Source organism: Macaca mulatta, chromosome 5, assembly GCF_049350105.2.
Source record: "Macaca mulatta isolate MMU2019108-1 chromosome 5, T2T-MMU8v2.0, whole genome shotgun sequence".
In the NCBI taxonomy this organism is placed as follows: domain Eukaryota; kingdom Metazoa; phylum Chordata; class Mammalia; order Primates; family Cercopithecidae; genus Macaca; species Macaca mulatta.
Window position 1 is genome coordinate 165,372,487 of NC_133410.1, and position 13,772 is coordinate 165,386,258.

At 34.4% G+C, this 13,772-nt stretch overlaps 1 protein-coding gene across 2 annotated transcripts in view; it reads right to left on the minus strand.

Annotated features, from left to right (window-relative positions):
- Positions 1–3,831: 3,831 nt before the first annotated feature.
- PDGFC (platelet derived growth factor C) overlaps positions 3,832–13,772 on the minus strand; it is a 219,655-nt gene continuing 209,714 nt past the window's right edge. For both annotated transcript variants that reach the window (XM_078002393.1, XM_001093265.4), the window contains 2 exons: positions 10,063–10,280; positions 3,832–5,437 (listed from right to left, as the gene is read on the minus strand). In XM_078002393.1, the coding sequence (XP_077858519.1) occupies positions 5,321–5,437; positions 10,063–10,280 (335 nt within the window). In that variant the 3' untranslated portion in view covers positions 3,832–5,320. The remainder of the gene's footprint in view (positions 5,438–10,062; positions 10,281–13,772) is intronic.

Below are 13,772 nucleotides of genomic sequence, written 5' to 3' on the forward strand. Positions count from 1 at the left end.
TCATCCTGGCTAACATGGTGAAAACCCGTCTCTACTAAAAATACAAACAATTAGCCAGGTGTGGTGGCGGGCGCCTGTAGTCCCAGCTACTTGGGAGGCTGAGGCAGGAGAATGGCGTGAACCCGGGAGGCGGAGTTTGCAGTGAGCTGAGATCATGCCACTGCACTCCAGCCTGGGGGACAGAGCGAGACTGTCTCAAAAAGAAAAAAAAAAAAAGATTTACTGTAATAGGTTAGCAGTTTTGGAAGAAACTGGATCTGGTATAGGCAGTGCACAAATGCTTTCTGAGGCAGAGAATAAAGAGATATACTTAGTATTTTAGTAAAGTGAGAGGAAATTATTGAGCTAGGTAAGTGCAGGAACAGTGCCCTAGAAAGAGAACACAGTATGTGTTAGCATGGAGATATATGGAGACATCGGTATTTTCAGGAAACTGAGTGTTCACTACAGCTGTATGTTAGGTTTGATGATGCAAAATCAATCAGCAATTTTTCAATCAGTCAGGATTATTCATCAGGAAATTATAAATCATCAATCATGGATATTTTCATATGTTCATATTTTAAATATAGTTTTAAATTCTGACAATATTTAATCATACTATAGAACAAGTGTCTAAGATAAGAAGAATACATAAATGTATTAATGTCCACAACTTTTTAAAAGAGTTATCTGAGATCTCTGTCATGGTACCTGAGACAGGACTGGCAGGAAAGTCGTTCACTGGAAAACAAAACATAGTCTCAAAGAACCGTTAAACGAAAAATTATTGGATCACTTTGCACCAAAAGGAGCAAGACTTTTTGGCTTGCTCCTTTTAGGGTTAGGGTTACTCCTTTTGGTAGATGCCCCAACAGCACTAGTAGAATGGACTGTTTACCACTAAAAACACCCTGTTCCCATCTACTAACTTCATTTTATAGATTAGGTAGCTGAAGTTTAGAGATATTTAGGAACTCTAGAGTTCCTTCATAGTCAGTGAAAAACACACATTGATTCATTTGTATATTTACTTACTCATCAATGTAAATTGTTTCTGACCCCCTAATTTGATTAAATTCCTAACTAGGCATTGAGGGAAAGAAGAATGAGATAATTCTTGCTAGAAGTGCAATTAGACTAGGGGTCTAATGAGAAATCAAAATGGGAGCAAGTCATTATAATATGATACGACAGTATTTGTAATTGAATATCCCTGGAAGCATAATGGAAATGGTGCCAGTGGGAAAGAAGGTGGGAAAGAAAGCTTCACTGAGAAGTGGTGTTGAGCTGAGACTTGAGAAGAAGTGACAGAGATAGGTAAGTGTAGGAACAGCACTCTGAAAATGCTCCAAAGAAAACGCAGCATGGGCCAGCCCAGAAATTTGAGGGGATACTGGTATTTTCAGGAAATCACAAGTATTCACTAGAGTTGTATTATGTTTAATGGTACGAAATGAGCAGAAATTAGTAAACAATGACATTATGAAGGATTCTGCCCACTATACAACGATTCAAATTTAATCATGTGGAGTTGCATCATAAAATTTCCACCCAAGTGACAATCAGATTTGTCTGAAAAGACACCTGTTAGTGGAGTAAAGGATGGATCAGAGGAGAGGGAGAAGAGAGACAGGGAGAGAGGGAGTCAAAAAATGGAGTTGTTGCAGGATAAAGGCGGTGAGACATGATGAGGGTTTGTATTAGGGCAGGAGCTACAGAAATGGAGAGGGAGAGACAAATACAAGAAAGATCAAAAAGTCAAAGTCAATGAGACTTCCTGATAGATTACATATGGGGCATGTAGGGAAAACAGTATGTAAAGCAAGTGATGTATTGCAATGGATTAAATGTTTGTGTCCCTGCAAAGTCATATTTGAAGCCCTAACCCCCAATGGGATGGTATTAGAAGGTGGAATCTTTGGGAGGTAATCAGGTCATCAGGGTGGAAGATTGTAAATGAACAGGATTGTGCCCGTACAAAAGGGTCCACCGAGAGTTCTCTCACCATCTTTTCCACAAAGTGAGGACATCACAGAGATGACAGTCTGCAATTCAGAAGACGGCCTTCACCAGAACCAGACCATACTGGTACCCTGATCGTGGACTTCCAACCTCCAATGGTGAGAAATAAATTTCTGTTGTTTAAAAGCTTCCCAGTCTATAGTATTTTGTTATAGCATCTGAACTAAGAGTTCTGCTGTATTTTCAATTTTCCTACTCTTTCTTGTGAAGGTAAAAGATGTTATAATTTTTAACTGTGTTTATAATACATAATTGAAACAGTCCAAAATATCAGAAGTTATCCTTTTAGAGATAAGGATATTACAATAAGTGTAAAACTTGCATTTTCTGTCTTTTCTTAAACCAAATCACAAGCAGAAGTCAATGCACCTGGAGCCAGGGATGCACCAAGGGCAACCAAACTGTAGTCAATGCACCTGGAGCCAGGGATGCACCAAGGGTAACCAAACCACAGTCAATGCACCTGGAGACAGGGATGCACTGAGTGTAACCAAACCACAGTCAATGCACCTGGAGACAGAGATGCACCGAGGATAACCAAGTCATAGCCAGGATGTTTCTTACAGTGTAGCTTCTCATTACTTTGGTCTTTGCACCTTTTCCAAGTGCACATGAGAACTATTAGAGGAGGGAGGGAATGCAGAAATGAAAAATGTAGACATGAACACCTGCCTCATGACATTTAAAGCTTGCTTTTTAATAAACATCACTAGGCAAAGCAGCCCATGTCTCAAGGACAAAGGCATGAAATACAGATATCATACACAAAACAGTGTGTGGTCAATACAGTCAACACTTACTGGGCTTCTCAGAAATTAGGGCCACACGTGTTATTTGCGTGTGTGTGTGTGTGGGTGTTTGGTAAAATACACAGGATGATCTATAAGTGATTATAAAGTGGTTAGTGCTCACATGGTAACCACTCACCAACTGGCAACTGAGGACTGCTACCTTTATAATCAATTCTGGCTCTCACCATTTTACAAGTAAACAAAAAATAAATATTAAAAAAGGGAAAAATATATTTCATTCAAAGATTGGAAACAATGGATTAAACACAGTTAAACAGGCCATTTACTAAGACTTAGTAGTCTTTACTAATGAAAGTTGCAAATTGCCAATTACTTTGTATATTCCACGGAGCTATATATCTAGTTTTCCTCTATATGGATAGGACAAAACTAGGAAAAGGTAAGGAAGTAAGACAGAACACACAGGTTCATTTTGTTTCTTTGTTTTCCACATAGCTGGGGGCATGGCAGAACTGCAGGTGTCAAAGCACAGGAAAAGGGTGCTTGCCTGAAGAGTAGTCTGAAGACAGAAGGTCCTGGGCACTAGACATCTCTGGCAAGTTGAAAGGCTGAGGAAAGGATGCTGAAGATACCAGCCCTGAATAGGAATCTATGTCTGGAATTGAGGAACCACATTTTGGAGTGTGCAATGTAAACTAATCCATACACCAAATCAATTTATGCTCACCCCATTTTGTAGCTGCCAGTGGCAATGAAGACATGATCGGAAACCTGTGAGTTTTTTTCCAGTTTCATGCTACCATACAACCTATCACTAAGCATTTCATAAACCATACAACAACTTTCCAGTCAGGTGAAACCTAAATTACCAGAAATCTGTATTAAGACCAGTAAGAAAAATAAAACCACTGCTCAAAGGCATTGGAAACAAGAGGCAGGGAAGGCTCACAGGGATTTTCCCTTTTTTGTCTTTTGAATTGACATATACTTTTGCATAATGAAAATCATAACACAAAATTTTGTTTCATTTTCTCAGAGTCCAAGAGATAAGTCTTGAGGACACACACGCACATAATTTTCTCCCCAAAATAGCCATATTCTTTTATTTGATGATTCAATACATTTTTAATTCAAATAGTCACCACATAACCTAGGCACAATATTAAGCATTTTACAAGCAAAATATTTTACTGATTTTCTTTTCAATTGCCAGAGTACAATAAGTGAACTGGTTAAGGGATATACTTCTGTACATAAAAATATCCATGTATTTATACAAGTGTATGGAACAGAGTTTAAGATAATAAAACCGTAACATCACAATAAATAGGATGTGTTCCTACTGCCCAGCACAGCACAGCATGCTTTGTCAGGAAGCTGCCAAGTCTTTTTCAAGGTGCTTTATGTTTTTCTGAGCTAGGCTCAGATTTCCCCAAAAAAGGAATAGATTAGTAATGGCTGGATGTGAATGTCTACTTTCACCAGTTGCTTTTTTTATTTTCATCTCCAATAACAGGAATGGAAGATATGATAACTTAATTATTTCAAAAAGTCTTTGCAACTTACCAATTCTATTGATTTCCAATTCAGTTTTTTTAAAATGCGGATTAATCTAACTCTAGCACCATACGAGAATGAAATACATGTATTTTTGTCAGAGCAACAATATTTCATATCATCTTTGTTCCTCTGGCTATAACAATTCTGTTTAGAAAAATTTACCAAGCTAAAAATAGTTGATCTAAGTTGTCATAAAAAAGAATATTAAATACCTTTGGTAAAAATAGATATATTTAACAAGATTAGAAAAGCCAACAGTTATAATGTCAAAAGGAGAATATAAAAATGTACACAATGAAACAAATAAACTGACTTATAGATAAAGTGAAGATAAGGCCACTCTTCTTTTCAGGTTTGTCTCTTCCAAACCATGAATGTAGTTCTCTTCTTCTAAATGGCAGAAATTTTAATATGAAATATGAAAAATCCAGTCTGTCCTATCAGCATGACACAAGTTTAATTCATAGCAACATAGTTCCTTTTTAAAAACCAGGTTTGTAGTACATAGAATGTTCTGGTTTACATACGTGAATATGAGCAAAAAAAAAAAAAAAAAAATCCAGATTTTATATGATTTGAGGCCCAGGACACGGAGCTTTAGAGTTAAGCAAGGCAACAGAATCAGGTGTTCACTTGCACAGTTTTTTCCTGTACTGACATTACCCTAAGCCGTATCAAAACAACTGAAATACAGAACCCAGCTAGTGGAATAGGTACATGGTAACTCTGCAACTAGCTGGTGACGTATTTAATACAGCATTTAATTTTCTTTCCACAATTGAAGACCTTTTCTCCTGTCCTTTGGGCCTCCTCCCAAAAGAGCTGTTGCACAACTCCTAATTCTGTTTGATGTCTCCTCTTTCAGAAGGCACTGTAAATCCTGAAGATGAAAGGTCCTTGAAGCAAACAACTGAGATTAAGGATGGAGATAACGCATAAGTTCTCTAACAGAATCAGCCACTGCACTGCACAGCTCTGGGCAAGAGCTGCTGCTGGTGGTGCGGTTATCCTCCTGTGCTCCCTCTGCACACACAGTCACACTCCTCATGGTGCTCTAGGGCCACATCAGTGAGTGATTTATGCAATCCTCTGACACCAGTCTTTGGTCTCAACTGAAGGACCTGAAAGGGAACAATAGTAAGCCACCTTTAAAAATCAACGAATGTCTATGACTTGCTTTTATAAACAAGTAACGTTTTAGAAAAGAATCTTGGGGCCCAAAAAAGACACACATTTTAATTTTTCCTAGAGCAGGCATTACGAAAACACTCTCCCACCAAAAAAGAAAAAAGAAAAAAGAAAAAAAACCTCATCATCGTTTCATGAAAGGGCAGACATTTTAATGCCAACAATTTGGAAGCATTCTGTCTCCAAATAAGGAACTGTACTTAAATGGAAAGACTCACCATGCAATCGTTATTTTATTTATCTGACTATTTTAGAATTTCACCTTAAGTATTTTGGAACTACCAATACACAATTCGTTTTTCTGTTTGTTGCTTTCTTTCACTCATTCATTTATTCACACATTTAACAAATATTTACACTTGATGCAATACACTCAAGTGAAGAAATACTGTGGAAAGAAACATGATCACTCCACAGCTGAGTCTGCTCAATTATGCCACTCATTAATTTTCTTGGCTACACTTCAAGTCCTCTATAAACTTGATGAGATGGATTAGATGTACTTCATAGACATCAGCCCCAGTCACAGCTAACTTCCTGCAGCTGGATCCTACTGTGCAGTGAGAAGAGGTTTGGCAATAATAACAATGATGCTTCTATTAAATAAAGTTATTTGCAATTTGGATTGTCAAGGTTTTAATAAAAATACAGCAAGACTGACACTTATACTACACATATTTCCTCTTAATACTATGACAACAAGATACAATTGTGTAATTCTATAAAATATTATTTAAAATATTTGATGTTGCTACCTATTTAAGTGTATGACATTTTATTGCTTATGATAGAAACAATAAAGTTTAGGAAATTGTATTTTGTTTGGATTATGAACAAAGGCCAGAGCACAAAATAATATGAAATTTTCTAGCATCTCTACTTTTTGGATATGACATAGATAACCTCATAAAGTAACTTCTAAAAGCTACCATTCCTAAAAATGTTCATTAATCCAAAAAGGCACAAGTCAAGTCTTATGACTGTTCTATTTAAAGACTTAAAAGAAAAACAGAGAATGCGTACCTCACTGGAGTATGTGGTAATATCAGAGGTTAATTAGCTAACATTTTTTGAATGCTTACTGGGTGCCAGGCACAATAATAATGTTTTTACATACTTTAACTCACAAGAATTCTATGAAGTAATTTACAATTATTACCCCTATTTTACACATGAGTGAACAGAGGCTTAGATAGAATAAGTGACACAGCCTTTATTTGTACCTAGGCCAGAGATGAATTATTAGAGTGATAGATAATAATTTTATAAACTCAGAATGTCACTGCTCATACATTCTATTTATTTAGTATCTTTCTTCCTGAAGAGATAAACTTCAAAGTCTCATAATAACTATTAGAAATTATAAAATTTTAAAGTAGTTTTCTCATCTATTTCACAATTCTAGAATAAAAATTACTTAGACTTTATTTCTTTAATGTGAAATTTAACTCAATGGCTACTGAATATTATTTTATGTTAGTACTGATTTATTATTTTTGAACAATTTAGGGTGTCAGACTAACTACATTTCAGACATTGGCACTATTCCTTATCACACTCCTGCTACAAATTGTTTCTGGAATGAGGTTGGGTGGGGGGGGTAAGATAAATTGCAATATTGGCATAGCCAACATCTTCAATTCCTATGTCCACGTGTATGCCTTTTCCCATTCAGCAAGGACAAAAATTTACTATGTAAAGTAAAAGGTTAGAGAGGCCACCATACATGGTCCTAAGAGTCAGGCCAGGTTGCAATCCTTGCTTCCTCTAGCATGCATATGCCAAGATGCATTTGCTGAATCAAAGTCCCCTGTCTTTGTTTGCTGATGCTCATGGAGATTTACAAATAGCAGAAGAATCTCTTAATGTTCTAGAAATGTAAGTCCTGTATAAGAAATTCTAATGGTGGAGGACACAATTAGTGTTCTTCTTTTTAATTCGTTTTGACAGTTTTGACTTTGGAAGAGAAAAGTAGACTTGGAAAATGGTCAGCAGGTCCCAGACAATATTAAAGAGGAAAAGGACATAGATTATGCCACCAGGAAAGAAACAGGGCTAAAGTTCATCTCAGAAAATTTAGACAGAGAGGTTGAAATTAAAATGGTAAGTTCACAAAAAGGAATGTCCAGGAAGAAGCTGAGCCAGAGATTTTGGAAGATAGTAGATAAGAAACAGAGAGAACCAGCAAGGAACAAATGCTCATGGACCACTGCTCAACACATTCAAACAAAATGACCTTGAACTTTTGAGAACCACAGAGCACTGGGAACAGGGATTCAGTACTGGAATAAGGCAATTGAATGGTATATTTTTTTAGGTTCGTTTGTGCAAAACAAACAGACCTAATGTAATAACATAAACTATTATTTCATTAAAAATTATTAAATACGTAAAAATATAAACAAGATGAAAATTATTAAGCCGAGTAAGAACAGAGAAAAAGGAACAAATAGTTTACTATTGTCAGAGTATCCTGTAGATCTTTTGGCCAGAATACCTTTCCTGCTTCAGGACAAAATTCATTAAATCTTTATTGATCATTTACCATAACCAAAGAATAAGACTAGGCACGGTGAAAAAGCAAAGACGAGTGAGAGAGCAGCTAATATATATTAAGGGCATGACAACTGCCAGGCTTAATTCTAAGTGTTTTGTAAATATCAACTCACTAAATCCTCACGGTAGAGTATGAGGGTTGGAGAGTCACCTTACAGATGAGGAATTGAGGCACGAGGGCTAAGCAATTTGCTCCAAGTCACACAGCAAACAAATGTTAGATTCAAAACTGGGATGTCTAGCTATGGAGTTTGTGTTCTCAAGCATTACATTGTAATGTGACTTTTGATTTCCTCAGCTCTCAATTCAATAGAAACAAACAAAAATAGACAATAATTTTGAAATAATAAAAGTTCTCTAATAGAGTATCTTTGAAGCCCTACAGATGTGCTGAGGATGAATTAGTCATGCTAGGACTGGTAGGACACCAGCATTTCAAGGAAGATATGACATCTAAGTGTGTGTGTGTGTGTGTGTGTGTGTATATATATATATATATATATATAAAGTTCCTGACTTGCTTTTCTGAAAATTCTTATGTGGGACTCAGAAAAATCATTAGGAAAATATATTTATTTGGCTAAAATGTCTTCCCCCAAAGAAATCTGGTGATTGATACAAAAAGGAAGAATCTTATTAATAACATTATCATGCTACCGTATCTTTTAGTTTTCCTCAATTATTATATCCCATCTCCTCCTCCAGCAGCATCAGGTACCATTCATGTATCTGGAAACCATCCTTTTTGAAAAGTCAACTTTAAATTTTACAAAGCCTTTAAATTATACCAATAAAAATCTGCCCTTCTGGCTTCATTTAAAAATTACTTCATGACTTTTAATTTTTTCCACTAAATAAAATAACATGAAATAAATATATATTTTATAAATAAAATGATTTTTCATATGCATAAAGTCTTCAGTGAAACCCTCATCTGTTAGGTAACCTAAACATGCAAGGTTTCATAAACTACACTTCCTATGACATGATTTTCCTGCCCTTCACCAATATTGTGTTGGCATTTGATAAAGTGGAAAAAAAAAAACACTGGATTCGTGAAGACAAGGGACCCTGTTTCCACTCTAGAGCTAGGCTTTCACCTCATTAAGGATTTCACTGAAATCCTGATGCATACGAAAAATCATTTTATTTATTAGATAGATATTTATTCTATATTCTTATTTAAAGGAAAAAATGAAAGGAAAGGCAGTCATACTGAAATGATGTCAGAAAGGCAGATTTTGACTTGGTCTAATGTAAATGTTTTATAGAAATTAAAGTTGACTCATCAGGAAGGATGGCTTCCTGATAGAATGATGCTATATGATGCTGGTGGGGGAGGTTTTGGGATATAATTGGGAGACTCCGTCACTAACAAAAACATTAAGAGTACAAGTTCTAAGGTTCCCAGGGTCCTAAAAAACAATAATTACTAACATGCCATATTATATTTTCTTTCATTCCAGAGAATAAAGAGATGAAAGGTTAAAAAATCCATACAAAGTTTAACATGTTATTTGAAGCAACATGAATAATACAAAGTTTACTATAATTATGAATATGTCATCTTAGGAGTCTCTGTTGCCCCAAGTAGAAAAATAAATATCAAAGCTCTCCTTTCTCCAAAGTAGACAATAATTTATCTCTGAGCTTGTCTTTGAAATATTTTTCCTTCATATTTTGAAAAGTTTAAAAGTTGAAAAACTTTACTCATTTTTTTTTTCCCTCAGAAAACACTTTTTTTTGGTATGAGAGGCAAAAACTTCACTGACCACCCATGTTATACTACCAGAGAATAATCTTTCTAAATCCCTAATATCTGGAATTTTAATTAAAGGTGCTAATTTTAAAAAATAAAGGCATAAACTATTTGTAAACCTTGTTTTTTTTCCCCCATGAATACTACATCTTTTTTCCAAACATAAATGCATTTCAGATTCACTGTTTTGTTCAAAGACATAAAATACCCAAAGGAAATCAAAAAAGAAAATTGTATACCTACCTCATGGTATTTTTTAGTAACTTTGCTTGGGACACATTGACATTCATTGCAATTGTGGAGACAACAGGCACAGTTCCCTCCACAGCGTTTAACCAGGAGACAACCTGGCCAGAAAATGGTATCGGTTCTCTTTAGTTCTTCCCTTATGGATACTGAGAAGTTACGAGGTGTGCAGCTGTATAATCTTACCTCCTCTGTTAGAAGGTTCAGATCCACCACTATATGGCATAAAAGAGAACAAAGAAAAATAGATGCTGATGCTTTAAGCCTGGATGTATTTCATTAAGCTCTTTTCATAAAGAAATCTTACGTTATTTCATGAGCAATATCCATAACAATATCCCCTCTTATTGTAAGTAGATTTTAGAGATATATAACTGCAAATTGGACTTTCTAATTCATAGTAAACAAAGCTTCATTATGACTTAGCAACCAGTAAAGAGATGCCATTGTGTAATATTAAGAACAGAGCCAACAAAACAGTTGAAAGCTATAAATAGGAAACTTTATAGAGACAAAAAGGGCCACACGTTTTAACCTTAGTAAAAAAAAAAAAAAAAAAAAAAAATTGACATGGAGAACACTGAAGAATAAAATGCAAAATGATGAATGCTTTGATTAAAAAACAAATATAATTCTTAAAAGGATTTTAGGCTGATACAATTAGTGAAGAACAATTTATTGAAATGTGCCAACAGCACTTTCTATAATCTCTATGGCAATAAGAATCATAAAATATAAAAAAAAGCATGAAGAAAATGCACATTTGAAGACAATTGTGTAGACCATGAGTGAATAAAAAGGACATACTTTATAAGAGCAGAAGTTGTAGGAAGGCAATGCTTCAAATGCATTGAATGATTTCCCATCTTGGAAATTTAGACTAAACTAAACTCCTTCAGATATCTATCCCTCCCCTGCTAATGCGTGGAAGAAATGTTTAATTTATCTAATTTATAACCCCTGCTTACTCCTTTAGCAAGCTGGTTAACTATGCTGTTTATGCTTTATTCTATGAAAGAATACCTACTTTTGAGGACCAAGCAAAATATTCTTTCATCAGATTGTTGCAGTAAATCCTCAAAGAACCATTGTTTTTAACCACAAAATGATTCTGCCTCAGGAAAATTGTATCAAAATAACATGTCATGTTCAATGTGAATTTATACATATCACATGAATAGTAGGTAATTACTATTAGGATAAACACTTCTAATACAATTTATTTTCTGCCTTATATCTCTGCCTATTTTTTTCCCTAGAAATATTCAAATAAAGCAATTCAAATGACATTGAATACTTTCAGATAACATACATTCCTTCAGGTTTTTTTCTCCTAAATTTAAAAAATTTAGAAACATTATCTAAAATATAATAAACGTACCCTTTCCACTAATATGGATAAAATATACATGAATGAAAAAGAAGAAAACTATTTTCTGGTTAAAGATGGCTTCAAGTAGAAATAATCATGATGTAATCCACTTTTTTAAATTAAAAGCTAATTTTTATTAATTTTTAAGTGACAAGATAATTAAGAATCAAATGCTTATTTTCTTGGATTTGTTATACATGTGACCAGGTGTTTTTGGTACTTAAATTGTCTTAATTGTGTTTGATAATTTAAGTATTTTAAGAAATGTATTATAAAATTATGCATAGGTAATTGTAAATTATAAATGTATGTAAACTATATGATAGACCAAAACCTGAGTCAAGCATAGGAAAGCACCAAAGAAATCCTAATTCAATGAGTCCATTTCAACACCTTATTCAGTTAAAAAATTATTTTTCTAACTCAAGGGAAAGTCATTGTTTATTTTGGCTACTGAAAGATTTCTTTTTAATCTGAAAATGATCCTGTGAAAGCAAAACTTTTCAATATTTAAGAGCAAATCCTTCTTTCAAATGCCCTGAATAGGCCAGCTTATCCCTAATAAAAGTAATGAGCTCATTATGCTAAATGGTGTAACATATTTTACCTGGTTTCATTTTGCTGCTCTAATAGTATATATATGTACACATTCCTCTTTTGTTGTTAAAACTATTTTTGGGGTTATTTGAATCTTTTCTCTAGTATTTAATGCCTGGGTAAGGAGGAAGAAGACTTAAAATATGCACACAAAATCTGGTTGCCAAAGTTTTCAATGCTTATTTAAGAATTATACTTCTTAAGAATGTGAGTGAAGAAGCTCTCAGCTCTCAAAGCATATTCATCTATGTCAAGCAGTTTTAAATATGTTATTTCATGACAACAGAAAATGAGATTGTATATGTTCCCTTTAAAATGTTTACTTAACCACAATAAAAGGTTAGACAGATTTCCCAAGTGAACTAAGTTGTGATACCTGCTACAATGTGAAAATTTAAACACACTTTTAACTTAGCTTCCACTCATTTATCATGTTTGACACAAAAGTCAAAAGCCCTTTTTAAGTACTAGTTAAGCTTGACTTAGAAAATACAGTATTTTTTTTTGTAGCAGTAGCAAGGTATGAATGAAAACCCTGAACTAGAGGAAGAAAGTGAAAGAAAAAAAAGAAAAAAAAAAAGGAAAGCATGAATGCAGTCCACAGTTTTCTAAAAATATAATTAAGGATTTTAAATTTGGCATTTCATATTTGAAATTTATGCTGCCTATTGCTAAGCCTTCAAATGCATATAAGCTTCGTTAAAATAAGTCATATGTCATATATTCTTGAAACATTGTATAGTACTTTTAGAGGGGAAAAGGCAAAGAAAATAAAGAGAAAAAGGAAAAGAAAAAAAGAAAGATAATGTACCAAAGCATACTTTCTGAATAGCTTAACTATAATATTAAAGAAGTTTCCCTCTGCCAAATATTTGTAAAAGTTGGTCTTCAGACTTTTTTCCTTTTATAATTATCTCCTAAGAAAACAAATATGGGTATTAGTTTATTTTTCTAAAGAATGCCGATTTTGAGCACATCACCAACCAAAATCATTATTTTTAAATGCAAATGTCATTAATAAGTTTTGCTACAAAAAACAGTCATATTTTTCTTTGTTAGTTGTTCATTCTTTTAAGAGATTCAGTCCAAAGATAGTCTATTACTGTAAAGTAATCTGAGGGGGTCTTTCTAAGATGAATGTGGTAACACTGTGATGTTTATTCTGTGGGAAATCTATTTCAATGTCTAATTAGAAGCTTTTAAAAGTTTTACTCCTGTTCTTTTGTAGAGATACTCTCAGGAGGGGAGTTAGTTTTGTCTATATAGATGTTATCCCACACCTGTATTTTAGTTTATGTAAAGTTCCAAAAATATACACTGCTTTTCTCACACGTACTGCATGCTTAAAAAGTTAATAAATTTGGCAAACTGCAAAGGGCTTCAATTTTGAAAGTGTTAAATGAATATCTGAAAGATCTGGTTCAGCTTCCGATGCTTTCGAATGCAAGCTAGCCTCCGGCCAAATCTTTGAGCACCAGGCGTATATTTTCAGGCATAAAGGCTTGGCTAGAAGGGACGTTTTTAGGCTCAAATCCAGAAATCAGCTGTCAAAAAACTAGATCTCAGTTTAGAACCTGATTCACTGCCCCTGCTTCTCACAGATCAACATGATAATCAACTTCAAATTTGCTAACAAGGGCTCTATTCATGGATGTTTCAGCTAGTCTTGCAGATCTTCATCTTCCTGTTCCTAAGTGGGAGGGAAGGGAAGTGTTGCTCGTAAGTTATTCATCAAGTT